Source organism: Erpetoichthys calabaricus, chromosome 1 (assembly GCF_900747795.2).
Source record: "Erpetoichthys calabaricus chromosome 1, fErpCal1.3, whole genome shotgun sequence".
Lineage (NCBI taxonomy): Eukaryota > Metazoa > Chordata > Cladistia > Polypteriformes > Polypteridae > Erpetoichthys > Erpetoichthys calabaricus.
Genome location: NC_041394.2, coordinates 199,005,065 through 199,031,274, shown reverse-complemented (window position 1 = coordinate 199,031,274; position 26,210 = coordinate 199,005,065). Strand labels below are relative to the sequence as shown.

Sequence of the window (26,210 nt, the reverse complement as noted above, 5' to 3'; positions counted from 1 at the left end):
CAGTACTGGCTTTTCATGCCACCCTATGATGCACCAGGTTTATTTGATCTTTAGATACTAAGCTTGTTCTTTCAGATGACCTCATGCACCTTATTAGGTAAATAATTGTAGATAATTATACATATTCCAAAGATATTCACATTATGACAGGTGCCATCTGTGCTGCACAGTAAGCAGCACTCAGTTTATTTCTGGTGGTGTTACCAATGTCAGGATCACCAATACGATAAATATCATTTAGCTGATTTGGGATTTTTTTCCACATTTGTGTGTTTATACGAATTTCTTCCAAATGCTTTAAAATCACTTCAGTTGTTTTTTGTCTGGTAGAGAAAATCCCTGCATATGATATATTGTTTGACTCGTCTTAATGTCTAGTTATGCATAATTCTGAGCTTTTAGGGATTATCTCATATTTTTGGCTGTCATTTTTATGGCATTTTTGGATCCATATTTCATGCAGGAAATTACACCCTTATGACAAAGAATAAACCAATAGGTGTCTTTGTCAAAAATAATCAGAAGAACTTGAAGTTGTGCATATCACATCAAAATACACCAGGGGCTTATCTGCTAAAGAGATACAAGGGTTCAAACTTCCTCCTCTTCAGACAACTTTGAAAAAATGGGGATCAGTAATATAGACATGTGGAGTGTCGTTATATGCTCTATTGAGGTTTGCTAATCATTAAGACAATAATATTTTTGATATTGGATTTTTTAATTGTGGTCCTAACCCTCTAAGAGCCACTCCCATGAGGTTTAAAGATGACAAATTTCAAACATAAGCATGTTGGGTATCATTTTATACTATTACAAGATCAGTGAATGTGTATGTTATTTTTTTATTTTTATTTTTGATCCTTTACTAGGAATCTATCCCATGATGGACCTCTATTAGAGGGTGAAAATGACATTTTTTTAACAATCAAGAATATGTAGACTTTAAACATTTGAATTGAAGCACACATTTTAATATTTCAAATATGTTATGCAACTATTCGTACTATGTACTTCAACTTCTTAAAGTAAATCATTACAATTCTTATGAACACCCTTAATTAGGGTGACTAATGCTAATTCGGTCTTTTGTTAATTCATTTTATTGATTGCTTCCATTATACTGCTTTTTGACACTATGACTATATAATGCTGTGCTTCATGTTGCCTTTCACATCCAAGGACACTTCTTTGTTGCTGTGTGTTTTTACACACGTGACAAATTAGAAAAGCCAGCTATGCAATAAAAAAATAATAAATAAATAAAGGAAAGACACTCTTCAAAAATGGTTTCTGTTTAAGAATTACCAGCTTCGGACTTGGCATTCAAGACTACAATTTTTTGTTCATGTCTTTAAATTAATGTTCATTCGATCCTTTGACCCTCTCTGATCCAAAGAGTATGATTTCTGTTGAGTATTTTCGAAATCCTAACAAACTGAGAAAAAAATAACTAATTATTCACTTTTATTTATGTGGAAAAATCATTGTTCCTTATCCTCCTCCATTATTTTCAATTACTTTAATATGACCGATAATTTCTTTAGTAGCTGATGTTTTCACCAGAGAATACATAAGGAGAAAAAAACCACACTGAATTTCATGGCATGGAATGTGATGGTATTTCAAGGCAATCCTGTCACCCATTAACCAAACATCTAAAGCAGGCCTACCGAATGAGATTTTCCAACCATTGTGTCCATACGTGTTTCTTCGACATAGAATCTTTGTGTTATCTATAATCTGCTGCATACTCTTCATGGTGCATTGATGGTTTTTCCTACATACTACAATTCTTCAACTGCATATTTTTACACTATGGCACAGAGCTACTTGTATTGACGGGGAAACAGGGCTCAGTAGAAATGTTCCTTTTGCAAGACAAAGTCCTACATAGTCACTTGAGTCTAAGAAATTCTTCTAATTTACATCCTGGTCAAGGGTGGAAGCAATTTATGGTGAGAGCAATGGCAATAGGAAGTGATCCCCATTAAATCAGTGCTCTGGCCTAGTTTCTTCAATGTGGAAGTACAATGGGTTAGGGAATAATTAAATAAGCCAAGCTCTTACCATATGAATTGGGACAGTTTGTAGCACTGTCACTGTCACAGAGTTAGTGTGCTTATTTTTACCTGCTTGCTTGCCTTTGTTTTACATGTCTGTTTTTAAAAGACTATGAGCATGCATATGCCTTGGTTTATCAGTGATGAACTTGGCTGGCAGTGGCACATTCTGAAGACAGAGCTCCAGGTGTGACTCTCGGTCTGTGCACACATCACTTTAAACAGCGCCATTTACAAATATGCAAGTTATAAGGTAAAAGATTTTTGAGTAGTAGATTGACTAAAATGCATTATCCCTGTACTTCCAACTGTGTGTTTGTTGAGACAAGAAGTAAAATGCAGTTAACGAGAGCAGCATCCCAACTGTGCCTTCAGGCAATTTGTGTATTTTTCAAATGCTTCATCGCCGAGTCAGAAGAGGAGGACGATTACAGCTCTCCAAGTGACCTCATTCCAGATATGGTTGAGCACTTTTAATTTATCTTTTTTTTTTCATTCTTCACAATAATCTGAGTCAGTTGCAACAGGCAAAATCTTTTTATTTTCTCAAATTTAGGGAACAGTGTTCAGAAAGAAGTGGGGACTTTGCCACTTAGGTTGCCATTTTCTATCTATCTATCTATCTATCTATCTATCTATCTATCTATCTATCTATCTATCTATCTATCTATCTATCTATCTATCTATCTATCTATCTATCTATCTATCTATCTATCTATCCTTTGTCAAGAATTTGAATTTCACTTTTAGGACTTCAGGCACAGTAACACAAATTTTGCAATTTTTTTCCATTTCCTTTTTCAGTGTATGTGGACAATATGCTAGAAGTCATGCATTAGGGAGTAACTGAACTCCAGTGCAATTGTAAAACTATGTTTACCAAAGTTTATTTTCTTGATTTCCATGGACTCTATATCAGGATTTCTTTCTGAGGTTTCCAAGAATGCTTTGGCACATGGCATCATTATTTACTAAACTGTTAAAAGCAAGTATAGAGGCCTGCTAACTTCTAATGATACAAACCTTTTAAATTAATTACTGTGACATGTAGCATATCAGTTGATATTAAATGCGTGCAGAGGCAAGCAGTTTCATGTTCACGACTAGAACAATGTCATAATGAAATCTGTACTTTAAAATTAGTCCATTTTTTGGAATTTCAGCATTGGTTTTAATAACTTTGAATAAAAACTGTTATAACTAAACAATTTCTTGGAACAAATATTTTTAAAGTTAATGTTTTTCATTAACATATCTACTAGATTCCCTTGGTTCATATTCACACCTAGATTTTGTACAGCTATACGAGTTGTTATTGATAATTCAGCCTCCACCAAAAAAGTCTGCCCACCCCTCCTATAGTGGCTACTAGAGCTGCCTCACAGACTGAGCCATATAACGTAGTTTGAAATATTTGCTTTGCTAATGCCACATCTATCATCTAAAACTTCCTGATGGCTTAAATTGGCATAAATTAAAAATTTCAGTGACAAGGTTAATGAAATACATTGTACATTAAAGTGTTGCAAATCCAATTACAATGTTTCACACAAATGTATGTCTTTTCTTCATAGCTGTCTGTGCTTTCGTTTAATTCCAATTCCTCTACCGTGAAAATGAAATGCAAGCAGAAGAAAAGAATTGTTGTATTAAGAGTTTGCCATCTGCACAAATCCATTGAGATTTTTACACATTTCAGGGGAAATCTGAGAGCTCACAAAGCCTGTAAAAATTTAGCTAAACTGATTTTGAATTCTAAATTGTACATGCCACTGCAGTCTCATATAAATCATTATTTAAAACCTGGTGTCTAAATAGTCATTTAAATTATTCTGCCTCCACATAAATGGGGTATTTCTAGTGCTTTTTAAGAGAATTTCAGCACTTTTATTTCTAATATTGTTTTTGTTCTTGGGGTACAGTAATTGGGATGGTGATGATGTGCATTAAATAGGTGAGACAGACAGCAACTGGGTTGTGCAAAGTTAGCTTCAAAAGCCAAGCTTGGAAAGGCAAATTAACAGCGCATGTATACTAAAAAGTTTCAAGAGTTACATCTACATTTCTTAAACTTTGGTTTAAAATGCAAACACCAATTAGTTATACACAAACCATAGTAATTTAAATTAGGTACTTAATTTGTAAAATGTATGCAAAATCAATTGCTTCTACTTTGCTGCTTCACGTAGAAATTCCCCAAAGTACATATTTTTCACGTGCTCTGTTGCACAAATGAAGTGCATGCATTTAATGAATAGTGCTTTTTCAGCTCATACTAAGCTGTTCTTCATTTTGCAAAGCATGATGTGCTAATACACAAGGGTATGGCATCACAAAAAACATGAATTGCATACAAAATAAACATTTTGAAAACAAAGAGACCACAGTTTCAAAAAAATATCTTTAGAGATTTATAGCAGAGGAAGCATGGTGATGCTTAACCTTCAGTTCTACCACTGGTTTCTGAATAATATGAGATTATGGAAGGAATCAGAGAGTAATCAACTCGTAGTTACTTGGGTAATCATGGGCAGGACAACCTGCACTGATTCCTTCCTGTATACAAGGCTGGTAGTCCAGTACCCACTTAGAATGTGATACCATTGTAGGAGGTAGGATGAGGTGTTACTGTGAATTGGTGTCTTATAAGATAATCATTTCCCTCCATACCTAAAGTAGATAACATTTCATATATGAAATATGTTTAGTATTGGAACATTTACAAATGCATTCTGACAATAAATTTCAGAGCATAAATTTTATTTATAGCAGTGAGCATATGCTCTCAGTATAACAACTAATAGGATCAAGAACAAATCTTAGAAAGTTAATGTTAAAATGCACATGAGTGTTTGCCTAATTTGTTTAGTTCTCATAGCTACATAGTGTAACACACGTGCGCATGGGAGGCAGCTAAAGGGCTTGAGTAAGGGCAATTCTGAGTCAGACTGGGATGTGACAGAGTGCACAGAGTCCTCCTGGCCCTCTTGACTTCACTTCCGGGTCCGAGCCTATGGAAGAAGACCTTGCCGACTCCGGCCCCTGTGATGTCATGTCCGGGCTCGAGCCTATGGCTGAAGACTCCTATGAGCCCGACCCCTTTGATCTCACTTCCTATCTTCCCCTTTAAAAGTCTCCACCTTTTCCTTATTCCCTCAGTTTTGTTTTGGACTCGGTTTTGTGCCCATCAGTGCTGTGTAATATATTCACAATTTTGCAGCCAGGATACCAATTATACGGGTGGCTGCCCCAAACCTTGCTATGACTCTGTGTGGAGTTACTGACAATAGATAATGGACGATTCTGTTTAATCCCTAAAGCTAACTTGCAATGGAACTTTCTTATTGCTCAGCTTTATCTGAACTGCAGTAACAGAACACCATAACAATAGCATAAAGTTTCTGACCATCCGTGCACACATCTGCATGTTTGACCTATGAACGTAACACTGAATGTTATACAGAGGACTTATAAGAGAAACTCAAAATAAAACATATACAAGCCTAGAGCAGAAATATCTTATATAAGAATGATTCTTTTGTAGTCTCAATTTTTCGCTTTATTTTTGTGTAAACTATATTGCTTTGAATTTTTACTAAAACTTTTAAAATGAAAACACTTGAACTGTGGAAATACTTATATGCACATGGGTCAACAAGTCACACATATTGCCTAGACCCCATAAGAAAGCAGAAGCTGTGGAATTTTTGCAAATCAGATGGACATAGCTACAGGGAAATTTTATTTGCTGGGGTAGCTTTTAAGATGCACTATGTGCACATTAACATTTTCTGTTCAGTAACTAAGAAATAAATACAGCTTAAAATCAATACTATAAAATAAAAATTCAAATATTTTTATATCAGTGACACATACTATTTTTATTTATATAAACTCCTTAAAGATGCTTTTGTAACAACACACTGTTATAATCAGGTTTGTTGGAATATTACTTTGTCAGATTTGTGACATTTGCTGTTGTGAGATTTATGATTGGATCAATATGTGGAGGAGACATTAGCTTGTTAGTAACACTTACGGAGGAATAATATTAAATAAACATGCCAAATTAATTCATATTACAATCTCTTATCAAGTATCATGTTGCCATCAGTGCTTCCATTTTCACAAAGAAAGCCCAGCATTTATTCTCACATTTGCACTCATTGTCAGGTTTGTCATGTTTATGAAAACTTTGTGTGTGAACTGCTGTCCACTCACTCATGGCTTGTTTGCTCAATCTGCTATGTGCAACTTCATGTATTCTCCCTTTCCCCATATCAAACTCATGCTGGCTGTGTACTTTGTATTCCACAATTTGTGAAAAAACTTTGTAATGTCATTTTAAGTTAGTTTATAGTCATTATTACCTAACTGAAATAACTGGAGTACCAACAGTTTTCAGATTTGTTTTCTTCTTCATCACACATAATAAAACTATGCAATTATAAATGTGACATTGTTTCACTGATTATGTTATAGATTTCTGCTAAAGACAGAAAGCAATTCACATCTGGAAAACAATGTTTATTAATGTCAATAACATCAGTAGGAGGGGATTTGTTGAGGTAAAAAGCTGGAGGAGAAAGACAGCAATTCACACCTCAGTACCAAAGTTTAATGGTGTTGCTTGTAGCAGTAAAAGGTGGTCTTTCACGTAAAAAAAAAAAAATACAAAGAAAAATATCAACAATCTGATTTTCTGAATAGCATGTCAGGGTTGCAACAACATGAGCATTTGAAGTGCAGCGCACACTGATGAAATAATTGGTGCCAGCCATGGTGCTTCTCGTGTTAAACGGATAGAAAAATGAATTGATTTAATGGACTTCTTTTTATTAAGTATTTCGGTATCTGATAAGCCTAATATACAACATGTGTGATCTTGTTCAAACTTATAGCCCTTATGCTTTAGATTTAATTTAGATTATTCTAATGAAATAAATAAATCAATTAAAAAAAGTATCAGTACTAATTTAACATAGGTTATACATAAACAAAAATAAGGAAATTTTATAAACGAATTTTAAATATTAATAAAATATGGATAAGACAATATTGTAAATAAATTAGTGATAGGCAACTCATCACTTTTTGCTGTGTTATCTCCACCCGATTAGTTGAGTGTTCACAATTTGATACGTCTGATACAGCTTCTTATGGTGGTGTACTCCATGATAGTTGTGATATAAGTAAGGATTGGAGGGGCGCTGTAACTCATTCGGTAAAGCAAATATTGAATCAGTTCTTTACTGATTACATACAGGGGATATCAAACATCTGTGCACTGTGAGACAGAGCAGCATGGCAGGTCACATTGTAATGAGTTTGGTGTCCCATTCAGGATGTGGTTCAGACCACTCTGTAAAGGATGCCAAAGACTCATCAAGGATGTGCAAAGGAATACTCCCTGGAAAGGAAGGTAAAATATGGAGTTACTATTTCAGAAATTTGAGTAGTAGCAGCAGACTGATGTCACTTTACTTCTGTTGCCTGGGATCAGGCAGTCATCATGGACAACCCATGGGAAGTGATTACAGGAGCTACTGGAGGGAGTTCCAGGGTGGCAACTGACCTGTTTAAGTAGGAGGAAGGACTGACACTGCAGTGCTTCTCAAGTATGTCAGCATGATGCCAGGATTACTTCCAGGTCAGGCACAAAAGGGGCTCCTAGCCATTATTTAGTAGAGTGTGCAGTTGCAAGGACTCACCTGGTGTGGGTTATGAGGACAAGAGTGAGGAGAAAGAGAAGCCAGTATTTTGAAGGAAAAGATTTATAGGTCAGAAGAACCATAATGAAAGAGAATTGAGCAAGGTGGCAGTTAACATCAGCTTTTGCATAACATTTATTATTTTTGTTGTTTTCCCTTTGTTCCTTTCTTCAATAAACCATATTATATTGGACTTCAGGTCTCATTACTTGTTTATCAGAGTCTACAGTTTGTTCCCCAGCAGCTCCTTAGGGTACAACAACCTTACTGAATTTTGATGGCACAAAGACTGAAATCAAACCAACCCATGTCAGACCTTTTCCTTGTTAGCATTCTTGTTGACTTTAAACAGGTACAATATTTAACTGGCTTATTCATACATCAAAGTTATTGTGCTGGAAATTCATTTGTTCAGGGTAAGACTCCTATGGGATATATATGTCAAATTAGTAGGTGATTTCCCTATTTTTAAAAAAAATGATATATAATGAACTTACTAATGTTCTGTTCCTCATGTGTGTCTATTAAATTGCAGTATTGCAAAATTCCAACATACTAAAAGTGCAATCAAGCCCTGACAGATGCTTGCATTAAACTGAACAAAGCTAGTTATATCAATTATTATTTAATCTGGTGTATTTAAAAAGGTTGAACATGACAAAGAGCAGTTAAAAATATAACTTACTTTTAGTATTAACATTTTTTTGCATTAAAACAATTAATGTATAAGGAAAGCTAGAATATTCACAGTGGAGTGGGATGAATAAACATCAGAAAACTAAAAACACAACGCAGTGTTACAAAATGTATGAGTCATACTAATTTCCCAGGTTATTCATGTCCCTTACCTTGCACTGGCAAAGAGTACACTCAGTGCCATGCTTTATCCAAGATGAACCTGTGAAGCGAACCATATTGTACTCATCTGTGCAAGTCTTAGTGATGTCATTGCGCACTGTGTCTGCCTGGCAGGGATCGCTGACACATCGAGGGCAGCATTCTCCATCAGGAATGACAGTAAACTCACATTCAGAATCAGGACAAGGCAGGGGCCAGCAGTCAACTTCTCCTTGCTTTAACATAAAAAAGACAAATAAAAAGTTTAAAAATTGCATTTTTCCTTATAGACAGATATGCCTGCCTCTTTAAAACAATTCCACATATTACTGTTTTCTTTTAGATTCTGAGCACAGACTTCTTGTTTCCCCCACCAGATATCTCACTCTGATCACCTTATTGAATTTCAAACACTTTACCAATAATTCTGAAGGGAACAGTCATTACTGGTTTGTGGATCATCTGTATAGATTTATTCTTAGCTTTTGATTCAGCCGACTATGACCTACTTTAAGAAATGTTTTCATCTTTAGGTTTTAAAGTACTGTAGTCTGCAGGATTCAGTTCTTATGGGACAAGGAATAATATAAATCTAATTTTAAAGTAGTGTCTCAATTATGACTTAATTGAAAAGCTTTATGAATTGTTAATTAATTAATTATTAGTAAAACAAGGGGGCTCCGCCCCCTGCTCGCTTCACTCACGAAATCCCTGTGTTTGGTTAATTGGATATACAATTTTAAAAGCTTTTTTTTTTCTTTGGAATTGTTTCAATTTCATTATTTGCACTTTTCCTTTAAAGCTTCATTAAAAACAATATTTGGAATTACCTTTTCTTCAAGATCACATTGAATTTTGATTCCGTTCTTGGAGACACATTGTGACAACGCAACGTATAACTGCCCGTGAGTGAATATTGTTTCTGTTTCACTAATAAATAATTCGACTTTTTTCTAATGTTTGTCCCTGTGATTTGTTAATTGTCATAGCAAAAGCTATTCTCACAGTAAACTATAAACATTTTAATACGAATGGCATATCACGATCTCCTTTGGTGTCTAATGTTATTTGCAGAATATATACATCACCTTTCTTGTCGTCTGTTAAAATTTACATCGCTTTTCCGTGATCATAAATATATACCTGACCAAATTGTGTATCTTTGAAATTAAACTTGTCGCTGATTTAATTGGTGCGGGACCACAGATTCTCATAGCGTATGGTCCATTATTGTGTAAATCCACATTTTGTGCATTGAATGATGCAAAGACTTTGTTTTCCACATCTTTGCTTTTTATTTCTGACCACGATTTGTCCTGCTATTTTTTCAATTACACCTGGTTCTGATGATTAACCACCTTTTGTTTGCGCTAATGCGATCTTTACTATCTTTTTTTTGATACTGTAGTGACTGATATAATAAAGTGTCACAAAAGTTTTACTTGAACAATCGCCGACTTCGTAACCCCAAACACAACTTTCTAGCACCCTCTCCAACCCCTCCTCCCTCGGCTCTTGCACCCCCTTACCGCATCAATCAATACCCCGCTATCAGGCTTCCGTGCTGTACTCCGCCCTCCCTCAATCAGACCTAACAGTCACTTAAAACAAAAAAGGCTTCAAAGTGGCTGGGACGCTACAATACTTTTGAATTTTACTGCTTTCATATTCTGTACCTTTCTCTGCTTTTGTATCGCGCCATCGTTTGTTTGAGCCTTTTGAATTCCACCGCTTTCATAATCTCTTATCTGCCTTTTTTTCTCTCCAACGCTTTTGGGTCTCTTTTCTCCACGCTGCTCTTTCTTCTTTGCTTAGTCATTGACGTTTCATCTAGAACGTATTGTCCTTATATGCTTTATATGTGCTGAGAGCACAGGATCTGTGTGTGCTACATGCCTTTACATGACTGAGTGTTTTGCTGGCCGTCCTCTTATTTGTAAGTAGGGCGTGTCTTGCAAGAATCTCATGTTCCACGTCCCCGCGAGATGGCCCTGGGACAATCTCTTGGCACCAAGTCTCATGTTTACGGTCCCCGCGAGATGCTCCGTGGCCTGTCTCTTTTATCTTGCGTGTCTTTTAAGTATCTTCCAAGAACTTCAGAGAAGATCACGTCTCGTCACCCTGCTTTTCCTTTCCAGGATTTTTTTATAATAGAGATAATTAAATAAAAAATACAAATTGTAAATTGTTGTTTTATTGTGCACAACAAAATAATTTTTTCTATATGCTTTTGTTTTGGTGGGTTAATTAAAATATCATTATTTATAATGTGCGTTACAGAATGGACAAAATATGTATATTAACAGATTCTAATCTTAAACAGTTGCTAAGTATTTATATATGTGTTTAAAGCAAAAAACAAACTCTGTTCTTTTTCTTTGCACCCTCGTTTTTAGTTCTCTTTTTCCAGCTGGATTTTATCTATAGTCCTATTGTTGCTTGTACAAATAACTTATACAAGGGCAGCACAGTGGCGCAGTGGTAGCGCTGCTGCCTCGCAGTAAGGAGACCTGGGTTCACTTCCTGGGTCCTCCCTGCGTGGAGTTTGCATGTTCTCCCCGTGTCTACGTGGGTTTCCTCCGCGTGCTCCGGTTTCCTCCCACAGTCCTAAATTGTCCCTAGTGTGCGCTTGGTGTGTGGGGTGTGTGTGTGCCCTGCAGTGGGCTGGCGCCCTGCCCGGGATTAATAAAATCCGTTGTTGCAAATCATCTAATTAAAATGATCAGTTTTGTATCTTACTTTTGTTTACATTGTGTTTTGATGTGTGATTGTCATGATAAAACTGGCAACAGGTATACTCCCTTGAACATAAACTATCCTGTTTTCTTCAAAATTATTAAAATGTATTGCAAAAATGCCTTTATTTTCCTGCGTTCCCAAATTCTCTCCTTTTCTAGCAAAATCTTGCCCCTCTGACCCATTTGTGAAATGCACGCACAAAATATAACACAGCATCACCAACAGTAATTGGCATGAAAATGATCATTCCCCCCCCCCCCCCCCCCCCCCCCCAAGTTTCATTAGGTGAATCCATAGACTGCTCAAGTCAATGAGCAGGTTGCTATAGCTAGTTAATATGAATTGAATTTGTCAGCTGGCTACAGTATTTGTACAACAGGTGTCCCTCAAGTTGGAGTAAAAATCATTTGCAATAGTAACAAGAATCAGCATACAGCACTTAAATTGCATTACACAGCTTTAATTAGGATAATTATCCGTCTAAAAATATACTGGCTCAAAAACAAAATCTTTCTGCAATTTATGGCTCTTCTTTATGGAAATGAAATTTGTTATTTTATCAATTCCAAATGTAATTAATTTTTACTATAAAAATGTAATATTAAAGTGTACGTTGACACTGGCACTTCAGTGCAATTAAAGGAATGTTATAGGTGACATATTAATTTATTCTTTGCTTTTATCATTTAATTTTGGGAATAACAAACTACAGATCCCACATGTTTGCTTTTCATTATACTTTATTTTTAGATGGCAGTATCAAGAAGTGCACACAAATTTCTCTGCACATGGAATGATTAAAATGATTTAAACCTGAACCTGAAAAGGATATTTTATGGTGCTGCTTTTATTACTGGCCAAAGGTTATCTCCAGTGTACTAAAATGTGTGAATTATAAGTTTCTAGCATTTTTGTTTTAGTGTAAATTTCTTGTTTCAAAACCAACTCAACATGGATGCTGAAAGCCACAGAACAAACTATCATGCTGTTATTTAGTTTTTTATGCTAGAGAAGCACAAACCTTCAGATATTCAGTCTTGTCTATTCAGTGTGTGCCAGGACCAGTCCATTTTAAATGCCACAGTTAATTTTACCATAATATACTATTCTCTGATTTTCAGCATCCATATTAATCTGTGTTCCAAAACAAGAAAAATGTAATATTGTATTGCCTGCACTGGGTAGTAATAGTTTTAAACAAAAAGCGAATCAGAAGAATTTACAAAATCCAAGAAAATAAAAAGCCAAAAGTCAAAACCATAAACAGGTGAAATAAATAAACAAAGCTCTGGATGTAAATCAACGAGTGAAGCTAGGATTCAATGTAGGATTTATAAGCCAAAAGGGGAAACATAATCAGATCTACAGTTAGGTCCATAAGTATTTGGACAGTGATATAGTTTTCATAATTTTGAAAATGAAGCAATGAAGATGTGAATGAAATGTAGACTTCAGTTTTAATTTAAGGCATTTAACAAAAACATTGTATGACCTATTTAGAAAAGACAACCATTCTATATACAGTCCACCCATTTTCAGGGACTCAAAAGTATTTGGACAAACTAACACAATCAAGACTATAATGATCATTTTCCTTACTTGGTTGAAAACCTTTTCCAGTCAATGCCTGGTTGAAGTCTAGAACCCATGGCCTTTTCCAAATGCTGCATTTCTACCCTACTGATGTTTTGCTAGGCCTTTACTGTAGCTGTATTCAGGTGCTAATTGTTTGCTTGACTTTCTCCTTTCAGTTTTGAATTCAGCAAGTGAAATGCATGTCCAATTGGCTTGAGGTCAGCTGATTGAAGAATATTCTACATCTTTACCTTGAAAAGCATTTGGTTTGTATGTTTTGGCTCATTGGTTATCTGTATTATGAAGCATTGTCCTATCAGTTTTGCAGCATTTATCCAAGTCTGAGTAGACAGAATTGCACTGTTCACTTCAGAAAACATCCTGTAACTTCTGTCAGTAGTCATATCATCAACAAACACCATTGACCCACTTTCATTGCCAGTCATGCCTGCCCATACCATAACACTGCCTCCAGCATGTTTCTCAGATGAAGTGGTATCAGGAGCCGTTCCTTCTTTTCTCCATATATTTTTCTATCGATCATTCTGGTACATATTGATCTTAATTTCATTTGTCCAAAGAAAACTGTTCCAAAACTGGACTTTTTTTAATACATTTTCTAGCAACATCTAATCTGTCTTTCCAATGCTTGAGGATTACCAATGGTTTGAGCCTTGTGGTAAATACTCTGAATTTGTCCACTGTCCTCTGTCTTCTCTTGAATGTAGACTTTAGCAAAGACAGGCCTACCTCCCAGAGAGTGTTCTTGGTTTGGCTAAACGTTGTGAATTGTTTATTTTTCACCAAGGAAAAAAATCTGCAATCATCCAGCACAGCTGTTTTCCATGGTTGTCCAGGCCTTCTGGTATTGCTGAGTGCATTCCTCCTTTTTAAGAATGTCACCAGATGGTTGATTTGACTACTCCTGGAGTTTGCTTTGTCTACTCAGTCTAATGATGGCCTGTTTTTACTTGCATGGACAGCTCTTTGGACCTCATATTGAGAGTTTACAGTGACAGCTCCCAAATGCAAATTCCACACTTGGAATCAACTGCTGAATTTGTACCTGCTTAATAGTTAATGAAACTATGAGGGAACTGCTCACACCTGGCTATGAGTATGAACAGCTTGTCAGTCAATTGTCCAAATACATTTGAGTCCCTGTAAATGGGGGACCATGTATGAAAATGGCTATCATTCCTAAATGGCTCATACTACATTTCTGTTAAACCCTTTGAATTAATGCTGAAAGCTTAGACCAGATACAGGTAAAAAAACGTCACACTGCTCCAGTGTGATGCTGAGGTGTCACCCACTGTACTCGGGTCCCATTCCAGGTGGTTCGTCGTGTGGTGGGTGTGGCAACACACTATCAGAATAAGCATTCTCATTTAATTATTCCTTCACTTCAAATTCATTGTGGTGGCATATAGAGCCAAAATTATGAAAATTGTGTCACTGTCCAAATACCTATGGACCTGAATATAAATTGAACAGACTTTAAATGAAGTCAAAGAACAACAGAAGAATTTGCAACCGGAATATACCAATAAGAATAATCACTAAAGGTTTTTTCTTTTTAATAGGAATCTGAAATATCAGATGATCAGGGCAATTTATATGCTGATCTTAGTGAGAAGTCAAGTATGACCTTTCATATGTTTGTGCAATAAAAGTAATAATCATGAAGTATACAAAGTATCAAGTTACACGGGTGACCCGTATTAAATAGATTTGGTTTGGGACTATTGATATGGACTGGGGTCTTTGAATCGAAGTCAATTAATTTGTGCCTATACCATTGTATTTGCTTAAATGATATGAACAATGTATTCACTTCATATTCTTTATCTTTGTTCTTTTTCAGTTTATTGTGTGCATCGAATTGTTTATATTTTACTGATATTGAACTGCTTGAGTCAATTATATTTATATAGCTGACGCCTGGCGTAGCATATGGCGATATAAGAATAGGAACAGAAAATGGTGAGAAAGGAATTCAGAAATCAAGTAGAAATAAATACTTCTTGAAAGACGCAGTGTGCATGTAGAATTTCCGGCCAAGTGGGATTACGTGTGAAAGTGATAAATAAATCAGGCTTTTCCAAATTTATGTACTATGGCCATGGCATCCTGATAGTTTTGTTGCATGTATCTTGGACTTTGTGGAAATGTAGACGGTAATATGATCATTTTGCCTACACGTACGTTGTTATTTTCAGCGTTTGTTTAAAGTGCGTCTGTATTCAAACATTGTATTGTTCCACGCGCAGATCTTGTTGATGTAATCTGAGAGAGTTGAGACGCGAACCCTCTGTTTTAACATACGCATCTACGACGTACTATTGGAATAGTTTGCCGCTGGAGTGCAAAATACTAAATGTATTCTTCATTGCCAATGTGTACTCGTAAAATTGGCATTGAGTAAGCCTTATTCGCTTGCCGGTTCTTTTATCGGGAACATGTTGTAAACGTTTGTGCCAGCCAATGTCTCCGTAAGGGAATAAAAGTGGGTAAACCATAGGATCGCAATTCATATTGAGCGTGGAAATCTGTTCACAGGAGCTGCATATGGGATAGATGCAAATGTCCCTTTTGGCAGGTGTTTCGCCATCTCCTCTGACGAAAATCGCTGCAATGTTGGGGCATTGTATTGTCGTAAATCTTGCCCAGGGTTTTCCTTGAAAACCATTCATACAGATGCTGTTGGGATTGGACTGAACGATTTCATGCATGTGTTTGTATGATTTAGAGAAGGGGTTGATGGTTCTGAGCATGGAATATAGCCGGAGAAGTAAATTTTCGCTGCATGCAGAGTTTGCTTTATTTTGTAAGCGTACTTCAGTAGCTTGCGCTGTGTCAAAAACATACAACTGTCCATATCCTGGAGAGGTAGAAGTGTTAGCGTATAGTGGAGAGATTTGGTGATAAATTTGCCTGTGTATTTTAAAACAGTATGGTCTGTGGCCAGGAGGTTGAGTTATCTATGCACCCATGGAAGCAAATGCTAGAGAAGAGTTGTATTCTCGAATGTGTTCACGATAATTTTTAGCTTCTGATGTTTGCTGTATAAGAAGCTGTTGTAAAGACACAGGAGGCTCCTGCAAAAGTGGTAAAGCTACTTTACCGTTGTGGCAGCACCTCGAGTACTTGTTGGATATATTACGCTCAGCAGGCCAGTATAGTGCATGACATGGAAGACGATGAATAGGAATCGAGAAATGCTGTGTCAGCTGCGTGTGGGTGGGACCAGTTTTGAAGTGGAAGCAGGATGAACCAGAAGAGAAATATATATAAGAGATAACTGTATAGCAAATGTCAGACAAAATGGTGGCACCCGTTAGAAAATAACAGACAGCTGCATTAGAAGAGAATTCATTTTCATCATCATTAACATACTTTCAAATAAAGAATAGATATGTCCAATGGATTCCTTGGTCTTTGAAACGCTAGAAACAATGTTCCAAAATATCTAAGTGACCAAGGAACAGTCAGAAAAAAATCATGACACATATAAACAACAAACGTATATTTGTAATTCACATCTTATCTTTGGCCCCTCACAAACTCAGTTAACACAGGCTCAAAACATTTTGATTTCCCCTCATATAATCTTCTACATTTTTTGTTTTGTTATTTGTTTTAATTAGTATTGGGTGATACTGTTATCTGTTATCAAGTCAAATCACCCTTACATTACAAGTTAAAACCGCACAAGTATTCTGATTTTTAAGATTATATTGAGCATGTATATACTGTATATTGCTAAAAGTACAAGTGTATTTATTAAATACAATATAATATGTAGTAATGCCTCATATTCTAGAAAATGACAGAACATTTGGTTTAGAATTTTAACATTAGTTTTAGTAATTGCCATTGCAGTTTATGAAATCTTTTTCTTTTGAAATAATAAAAAAAAAACCTCAAAAGTACTGCTCTGCAGAAGGCTAATATAGTGACAATATTATTAACTGAATAATATCATATATTCCTTGATTGTAATCTTTTATTACAACAGAACCTCAATTGTTCAACCTTTGATCAAAATTAATTTTACTTTATCCGACTGAGTATTACTGAAGGTGCATTTTTATGATACATTTTGATGGTCTAGTTCTGCTGTTGAATTGGAGACTAGATACCAAATACCATGCCTACCAAGTTTAGTGAATATATGAGTGATGATCTGTTTAGTTTAGATATTTGAAATGTCACAGAGATGGTTTTATAGCACCTGCAATCCTGAAAGCTTCTGAACTAGAAGTGCAGCTTTTGACAGATTAAAATAAATCACAGTGAGCACTAAATGACCTCTTTGCTATAGGCATCATAGTTTGACATGCAGGTTTAACCCACCATATATTCTGCAAAAAACACTTAATACTGTCTCTAGCTTTAATGCTGTTGCTTGCTAAACAAAACCTTTATGGACCTCTGCATATTGGCCAGATTAAACAAGCCCTTTTTATTAATTGTATTACAGTATTTGGAGTTGTGATAAGTTACATAGAACAGTAATTTTATGCACATATTGGGAATTACCATAATTTAATGAAAAGGTTTTCTAACTTATGTAACCATTTCTCAGCTGCCACCTGATATCATATATATCCCATAAGCAAGGAACATTAAAATGAAGTTATAGATTTTTCCTCTTATCAATTTTCCCATTATGTGTAAACATATTACCTGTATATTTATATTTTCTTATCAAAAAACATCCAAGCGTATTTTAATACAGAAAACGAGTAGAGTTAAAAAAAAAAACAATGACAACATTCAACAGCAATTGTATGTAATTATCTTCCATGCAGTAAATGACCTTTACAAAAAAAAAGGCTCGCCAGACCAATGTTTTCTGTCTTACCAAGCACTGGCACTGCTGACAGCTCTGCACCCAAGTGTCTCCACTGTTATATATCATTTCTCCATTCTGATGAAGACACTGACTACTAAGGCGTGGGTCACACTCGGGGCAGCAGAAAAGGTCAACAGTTGGATTCTCACAGTCGCACACCATCCGACGACACATTACCAGACCACTCTGAAACAGAATAAAGAGCAGACTGAAAACTCAAGAGAATGGAACATGAATGCCAGCACAGATATAAATCTCCAGTTGTGAATCTGCACTTTTTAAATGACCAAACTGACATAATCATCTTGGTAAATCCATATAATATGACCCACCTATCATTTCAGCCATTACACCTATAGTTTCATAAATCACTCTGGCATATTCATTATTTCTTAGTTATTATTCCATGTAGTTACCTGAAAGAAGTGTTGGTCATAAGCCAGACACATATATTTAATTGTCTACTATAAATTCATTAACATTGAAATTGGCTGGAGCAGAAGCTCAACAGTCAGTAGTTAAATTGCAAAGCATTGAATACCCAGGACTGAATATAATATAATAATATAGTAATACTTTCCTCTGTACCATCGCTTCTGAGTTACTAAACAATACTTTACTACTTTTAAGAAGGACATCCATAAACTACATAACAGATGGAAATGTCTGAATGAGACTGCTGGTATTCTGTCATCATCTTAGAAAGGCACAAAAAACAACTAGGAGATTACTGGACTGTAGGTAGCTGGGGCTACAAAACAATCAGCAACATGTCCTAATGAGCTTGTGTAGTTATTGTATGCATATTTTGCATATTAAACCTACAGTACAAATGATGATAAAATTATAGTCATAGAAAAACATAAAACCCAAGCAAGACTGACTGTGCTATATTGGGACAAATAATACTAGGATATCTTACTCATGAAATATATGAAATAAAGTGAGTTAAGTATAATCAGATTTTTGACACCCACTCCACACCCAACCTACCTGGAAAGGGGTCTCTTTTTGAACTGCCTTTCCCAAGGTTTCTTCCATTTTTTCCCTACAAGGGTTTTTTTTTGGAGTTTTTCCTTGTCTTCTTAGAGAAAAGCCAAGCAAAATGACACCTTTTATTGGCTAACTAAAAAGATTTCAATATGCAAACTTTCGAGGCAACTCAGGCCCCTTCTTCAGGCAAGATGTAATTAAGATGTTTTCCTTGTCTTCTTAGAAAGTCAAGGCTGAGGGGCTGTCAAGAGGCAGGGCCTGTTAAAGCCCACTGAGGCACTTCTTGTGTGATTTTTGGGCTATATAAAAATAAATTGCATTGTATTGTAATGTATTGTGCTGTATAAAAAGAGGGTATATTTTGAGTTGTGTGGGGTTTTTTTTTGCAATGTTAAAAGTGTTAAAAAGTGCTTATTAATTTTTGTGTTAACTTACCATTTTTAACTCTTCTGGAATCTATGCCTTGTTCTCACAGAGCACGTATTTTTCCTCAATTATTTTTTATAAATGTTAAATCTAAAATTTAATTGGGAACCACTAACACCTGCATTAGTTTGGGAATGTCACTTATGCTACAGAGTCACCCTTAGAAAAATGCTGCCGCTTAAATAAGGTTATAAGTTCAAGCAAAGGCAAAAACATTACATTAGGCAATAGTATACACCTATTTAAATATTTATATTAAAGAAAATGAATTAGACTTAAAATGTTTAATATTTACTGTTTTAACATTTACCTGACATGAACAGACAGAGCATCTGTCATTCTCCAAGACCCAGATCTGTCCATTATGCTTTATTTTACTTTCATGGATGCAGTCCCCTGTACAGTTTTTCCCATGAGGACACCTACAGTCATAGCCACCATCCAAGTTAAAGCAAACAGTATCATTGGCACAGCTGTGCCTTCCAGTCCCACATTCATCAATGTCTAAAAGCAAGAAAATGCAATACATGATATTTTTAATGCACATTCAAAAATAAATAAAAAAGACTGTTGTCCACTATAACAAAATATTCTCTATATTTGTATAAATATAGGGATTTATTCATATCTTGTATGAACCTTCAAGACTGCATAAGCAGAAAAAGAAAATAAGCTGTTTCAAAATATTTATTAGAAAAATACTATATTTATATCTTATATAATGGAGCAACAACACATTAAGCAATGATTATAAACTGCTTTGTTTTTGCAAAGTTTGCATATACAGTCCATATAAAAGTAGCCCCCTAATTTAGGAAAAACACGAATTGAGGTCTAACAAAGTTTAGCACCATTATCTCGAAATGTGCAGTTGTCAGCTTCCACTATTAGGTGGAGTAAACCATCACACACCCACTCATTCATTCATTTTTAAGATCATGTTTAAGCAGTCATTACAATGTGCACACCACTTGTAAGGTTATAACTAAAAAGAATGTAACTGTAATGCATGTATTTAGTTGAAATATAAATGTTAATTTTTTATTTCAGTATTAATTTTGCCATCATTTTAACATGAAGATGTTTTATTTTAACCTTCTGTGTTCAAATACAATAAATAACAGAACTTGAATTTCTTTAATTATGCAGCCTATTTAATTCTAAATTTTTATATTGTCCTCGCAGTGATTGAAGCACCACGGTCTAAAATCAATTCACTTTTGTTCCTGAGTTCAGTTTTTCAAATATAAGGTTGTGGAAAACCAGGTTCTTTGTAACAGTTTTAAGTTAAAACAAGAAAACATCTCTAAGTCAGATATCAGTTGCTTACAAGGGACATTCATTTTCACACAAAGACTCGTCAATAACGGCTTAATTTAGAGATTAATCAGAAAGGCCATGATGAAGGATGTGGCAATAGCTTTTAATGGTCAACCCTTATGGCTAAAGCTCAATTTGGTCTGCATGAGGGGGGTAAGAACAAGAAGATTATTAAAGAAAACATTTTGATTTCCCCTCATATACTCACTTCTATATTTTTTGGTTTGTTTTTGTTATTTGTTACCCACCTTGAATCGAGTTTAAAAGTTATTAGCCCTGTAGAAGACAATGTTTCTATCTGACTGAACTAAAATGGAACTTTGATGAAAATGAAAAGCATTATACAAAAAAGAATATATCTCACAAAGACCACAGTCCTTTAATGGTGTACATTTTTGGATGCAGTATGTTATAGAGAAGTTCAATGAAAAATATGTCAGAAAATGTTATTACTGTATGCCTCTGACCTTTCCAGGAAACCATAAACTACGTATCAAAAACTTATAGAAAACTACAGAACACAGCAGAAACATTACTAGAGCACCTAAAATACAAAAGGTCATAAGTCTTTGAGTGAGTCAGAGATTTAAAAAAGAAATGTGTCTTTAAAATAAAAGTCAATTCCTTATAAATAGCATTCAGGCTCTTAAATACTGCAAAATGGATTAATTTTATCTAAACGTAATTTTAAATGTGACTTCATAAGATAATGGAAAAATAACACAATTGATTATTCATCCTGTTTTTGCTTTGAACACAATAAATGATTATACCTTTAGAAAGTACATTTATCTTGCGGAAACTTGAATGGATTGACTGTCAAGAGAAATTTGCTAAATTATATTTGTGGTTGTAAGACTGACAATCTAAATTTTTAGTTGTTAAGCATTGGGGAAGTGTATAAATTATTTTCTGTAAGATAAATGCAAAAGCTGTAACTCATAAGCAGACATGTAAAAATATTACATCATACAAAAAACAAATGCTATAAGAAAGTGTTGTTTTGGGTTATCAGTAAAGTGAAAGTCCTTATTTGTTTTGAAGTAGGTCGTGTGATTTTGCACATGATAGGCGACTGTACATAACTTTAAGCTAGGAGGTACTTGTAAAATACTTTGATTTGAATTCATTATGTCTGTGTTGTTAAAGCGGTGCTATAGGTTGACCTCTGTTTCTGAAATTGGCCTATATGTTCAGTCTAAGATCTCATCCACTGAAAATGGCCCCATCGACTGGAAAGAAAATCAAATAATTACCAAAGCCTTAGAAATAGAGGGCTTTATATAACATGCACCACATAATGCAAATGACTGAGTTATAATGCAGCATTATCATGTAGTAGCGCAGAAGGCTAATTAGTGTACCAGTTATTTTAAATTTGGAAGAAAAATTTCATAATGTATCAAGTAAACATTTGGCTGGAAACAAACTAATGGGACATTCAGCAATTTAATCAAGCTATGAAATAAAGGGAGTATAGAGCTCTAAATTCTAAAACTACTGAATATGGCGAGTTTTGGTAGGTAAAACATCATAGCCACCCTGATCCTAGACAAAAGGATCCTGTAATAGTGTAATGATAGTGGGGAAACTTGGAACAGATGCAAAAAATGCAATTAGTTACTAGTTTTGTTTTAGCATATATTTATATTCTTCAAAGAATAAACCTAATGTGTTAAAAATGGGAAAACGTGAATAATTAATGGGACGCACTCTGGACCCCCTGGAGGTAGCAGCAAAGTAGATAATGAAAACAAAACTGAGTGTCATTATGAACAATGCTGCACATCCTATCTGTGACACACTAACATGGAGGACTTTCAGTCAATGAATTACTCAGCAGAAGTGTGTCAAGAAATGGGGATCCTTTATACCAACTGCAATACATCTACATAATGCCTCACGGTGACTGGCAAGGCAGAAATGTTATTTCTTTTTAATTGTCTTTCTTGTTAGACATTTTAGTGTGTGTTTAAACCATAGTTTTATTTAAAGTACTTCTGTAAAAATCCAAATTTTCTTTCTTTCTTTCTTTCTTTCTTTCTTTCTTTCTTTCTTTCTTTACTATATTAGCAAGTACATTTTCATTAGCCAGGTCTCTGTCACTGAGGAAAATTGAAAGGGTGTGTCACATAGAATATTATATTTTTTCCTACTCATTCGCTCCATCTTATATATCGGAATGTCTGACACCTTATATTCCAAATCGTAACCTCAGATCCTCAACTGAGTGTCTCCTTAGAATTCCAAGAGCAAAACTTAAAAGAAGTGGTGAGGCGGCCTTCTGCTGTTATGCACCTAAAATCTGGAATAGTCTACCAATAGGAATTCGCCAGGCTAATACAGTGGAGCACTTTAAAAAACTGCTGAAAACACATTATTTTAACATGGCCTTCTCATAACTTCACTGTAATTTAATCCTGATACTCTGTATATCCAATTCATTATAATAACTATTCATTCAAAATCTGTACTAACCCCTACTCGCTCTTCTGTTTCCTTTTCCGGTGTCCTTTTGGTGGCTTGCGCCACCACCATCTACCCAAAGCTCCATGATGTTCCAACAATGATGGATGGATTAAAAGCCAGAAGTCTGTATGACCATCAGCATCAAGTGATTCCGTGAGAACCCTAACTACAAAGAGGACTATTTTCATTTATGTTAGGTAGAATGCCCAGGGGGGACTGGGCGGTCTCGTGGCCTGGAACCCCTGCAGATTTTATTTTTTTCTCCATCCATCTGGAGTTTTTTTTTTGTTTTTTCTGTCCACCCTGGCCATCGGACCTTACTCCTTTTCTATGTTAACTAATGTTATCTTATTTTAATTTTGTATTTTGTCTTTTATTTTTCTTTTCTTCATTATGTAAAGCACTTTGAGCTACTTTTTGTATGAAAATGTGCTATATAAATAAATGTTGTTGTTGTTATCCAAAAGCCAACAATTTTAATTACACAATTACAGTTTTCTGTTTTTTATTTTGGATTTTGTTTTTCATTAATAAATATATTAGCTCGCTATTTGTACCCAATTCTTGAGTTCACACTGATAATGCTCTGAAATGGCATGCATGCACAGAAGAATAACCATCTAGCCATCTGACACCATTTAAATGCTAATAGCAAAATAATCTATGTATTTGGGTTGAGGTTGAGTCTTTTCTTTTGTTGCTGTTGTTTTTTCCTTTATACTTTTATTTTTCCATTGCTTTTATTATAATTCATTTGAAATAAATGTTTATATCTGGAATATTAACCCAGCCTCCATTTTGTAGCTGGTCCCTGGCCAGGGTTGGCATCAGGATCTGTAATGTTATTATGTTATTATGTTTGATCTGTTGAATGCTACTGTAAAGGTCTGGTTTTGTAAAATAAATGTAAAAAATAATAGTTAACTATATTAACAGGCAAAAATCGTGGAACCAAAAGTGAGTCAACTTACCATTGCCTTTTATAATTGAGGTAGGAGACAAATTTTAATATGTGGACAGTACCAATTTTATAGCACAGTCAGCTGCTTTTGTCAACAAAGTATTCAGATACCAGGAATGGGAGAATCTTTCATTTGGAGCTCTCGTCAAGGCTCAGTGGTTACCAGCTTTCATATAAGAAGGTATGGTTTAAAGTTAATATGTGTGACTACATACAGAGAATGTTCTTGCATCATCACAAACACATTCCACAGACAATGGTAGAATGAAAACTAGTTGGAGCCTTGTACTGTAGAGATTATTTTGTAATACAGTAAGTAAAATGTGTTCCTGAATGCACACAGGGCTTGGAATCAAGTAAATAAAGAACAGCTCAGCATACTAACTTATCACAAAGTAGTCCCTGTAATGGGTTCAATTATTTTAGGTTACTGTCCATTCTCTTTGCATCTCTTGTCATGAATAAGCATTTACTATTTAGAAGCTTCATAATGTGTGTTATACTGTATCATAATTCATTTGTTCAGATTGAAGGCTGTTAATAGAATGTGCTTTACCCAGGTTTCAAGGATATGTGAATATATGCATATAACGCATTTTACTTTATTTGTTCAAATAGAAGAATTACAATGTTTAGTTTTCTTTGACTTGTAGCATGTCATTTCAACTATGTATATAAGAATTTGCAGTGTAAAAACCTAACACATTATAACATTAAAAAGAACATCACAATATTTTCTTGGCTTTTAATGAAAAAAAGAGTGACTACATTTCTTCACATTAATTGACTTCAAATTCTGCCTTTTTATATTTTCTCAAGTGATGGCTGTACAAAAGGACAACAAAATCTAAATCAAATGCACTTAGCTTGATTTGCCATCAAGTGTCATAATTAGGTCAATATAAAGCCCGTGAGGGCTTTAAATAACTTGGTTGGCCAATCTGAATGAAGTGGCACTAGTAAGCTTTTAGCTCACTGGGGACCTCATGTATAAATGGTGCGTAAGCACAAAAATGTTGCATATGGAAATTTTCCACGCACACCTCAAGATGTATAAAAAACAATCTTGGTGTAAAGCCGTAAACATTTTCACGGCAACCTCATCCAATGCGGACTTCTCTGGTCAGTTTTGCAAACTGGCGTCACCCAACATCAAAGGAGTGGTACTGTTTCTGCGTTGTTTCCCTTCTTTTTCAAATTTACATTCATAATGCAGGCTTTATGAAATACACCAAAACTAATTGCATATCATTTACAAATTTAATTCACTTGCTTGTAATCATTCTGTAACAATATAATTGTGCACGGAATGGCCAAACTATTCCATCTACCACAGCTGCTTTAACATTGTTAGAAGACATCGCAAATGGAAGAATTAGAAAAGAGTGTGCATTTATAGATGGTGATGATGACTGGCTTCTAAGTCGATTTTGATTTCCAAGAACTATCCTCTTGGAGCTCTGTGCTGAACTGGTGCTGGCTTTACAAAGCCAGACTTTGAGGAATTGTGCTCTACCTGCTCCTTTGCTAATTCTGTCCACTCTTGGGTTTTTAGCCACAGGAACTTTTCAACGTGAATTTGCTGACTGATTGTGTATTTCACAATCATCACTGAGTTAAGTCATGCCAGCTCTATGGGATGGTATTATCCACTTGTCATCCAGATATATTAGATTTCCTTACACTATAGTTGAACAGGCAAACATCAAAGTGCAATTCACAAAACATTTGGTTTTCCAAACTGCACACACATTGCAATTGCAACGGCGCTGGCCAAGTTACATGAGCCAGGGATAAATCACCAAAAGAATGAGCTGGCATCGCATCATATACAGTATAGCAGAAGAGCTTATAAAAATAGCAAATCCGCACAGTTGTAACTGCTTTTTCAAACTAGTGTGGCAAAAGGCAAGCAGTCCTTTTAAGGATAGAGAGTCACCTCAAAGAGTCATGTAAAGAGCGGAGAATCTATCCGTTGTGGCACTCGGTGCCGACGCTACTCTATAAAGGAACCTTCAGAGAATAAATTTGCTTATGCAAATACAAAGCATTCTATTATTGTGTTGCTCTATAGTCCACAGAAAGTATGTCACATTGTGCAAGCAGCAGTGTGCTGAATAACGTGGCACACAATCGTGGCTTATGCGTATCTGAATAGATGCGATATGATGAATCTGACCCTGACCCACCAAATAATCAGCCAAATCAGACAGCGTTACAACTTCATTTGAAATTAATTAGCAGAATGCAAAACA

The 26,210-nt window shown here is 35.3% G+C and overlaps 1 protein-coding gene across 2 annotated transcripts in view; it reads right to left on the bottom strand.

Moving 5' to 3' along the window:
- nell2b (neural EGFL like 2b) overlaps positions 1-26,210 on the bottom strand; it is a 369,230-nt gene that overhangs the window by 11,750 nt on the left and 331,270 nt on the right. For both annotated transcript variants that reach the window (XM_051920793.1, XM_028810691.2), the window contains 3 exons: positions 19,516-19,709; positions 17,796-17,972; positions 8,623-8,847 (listed from right to left, as the gene is read on the bottom strand). In XM_051920793.1, coding sequence (XP_051776753.1) covers positions 8,623-8,847; positions 17,796-17,972; positions 19,516-19,709 — 596 coding nt within the window. The remainder of the gene's footprint in view (positions 1-8,622; positions 8,848-17,795; positions 17,973-19,515; positions 19,710-26,210) is intronic.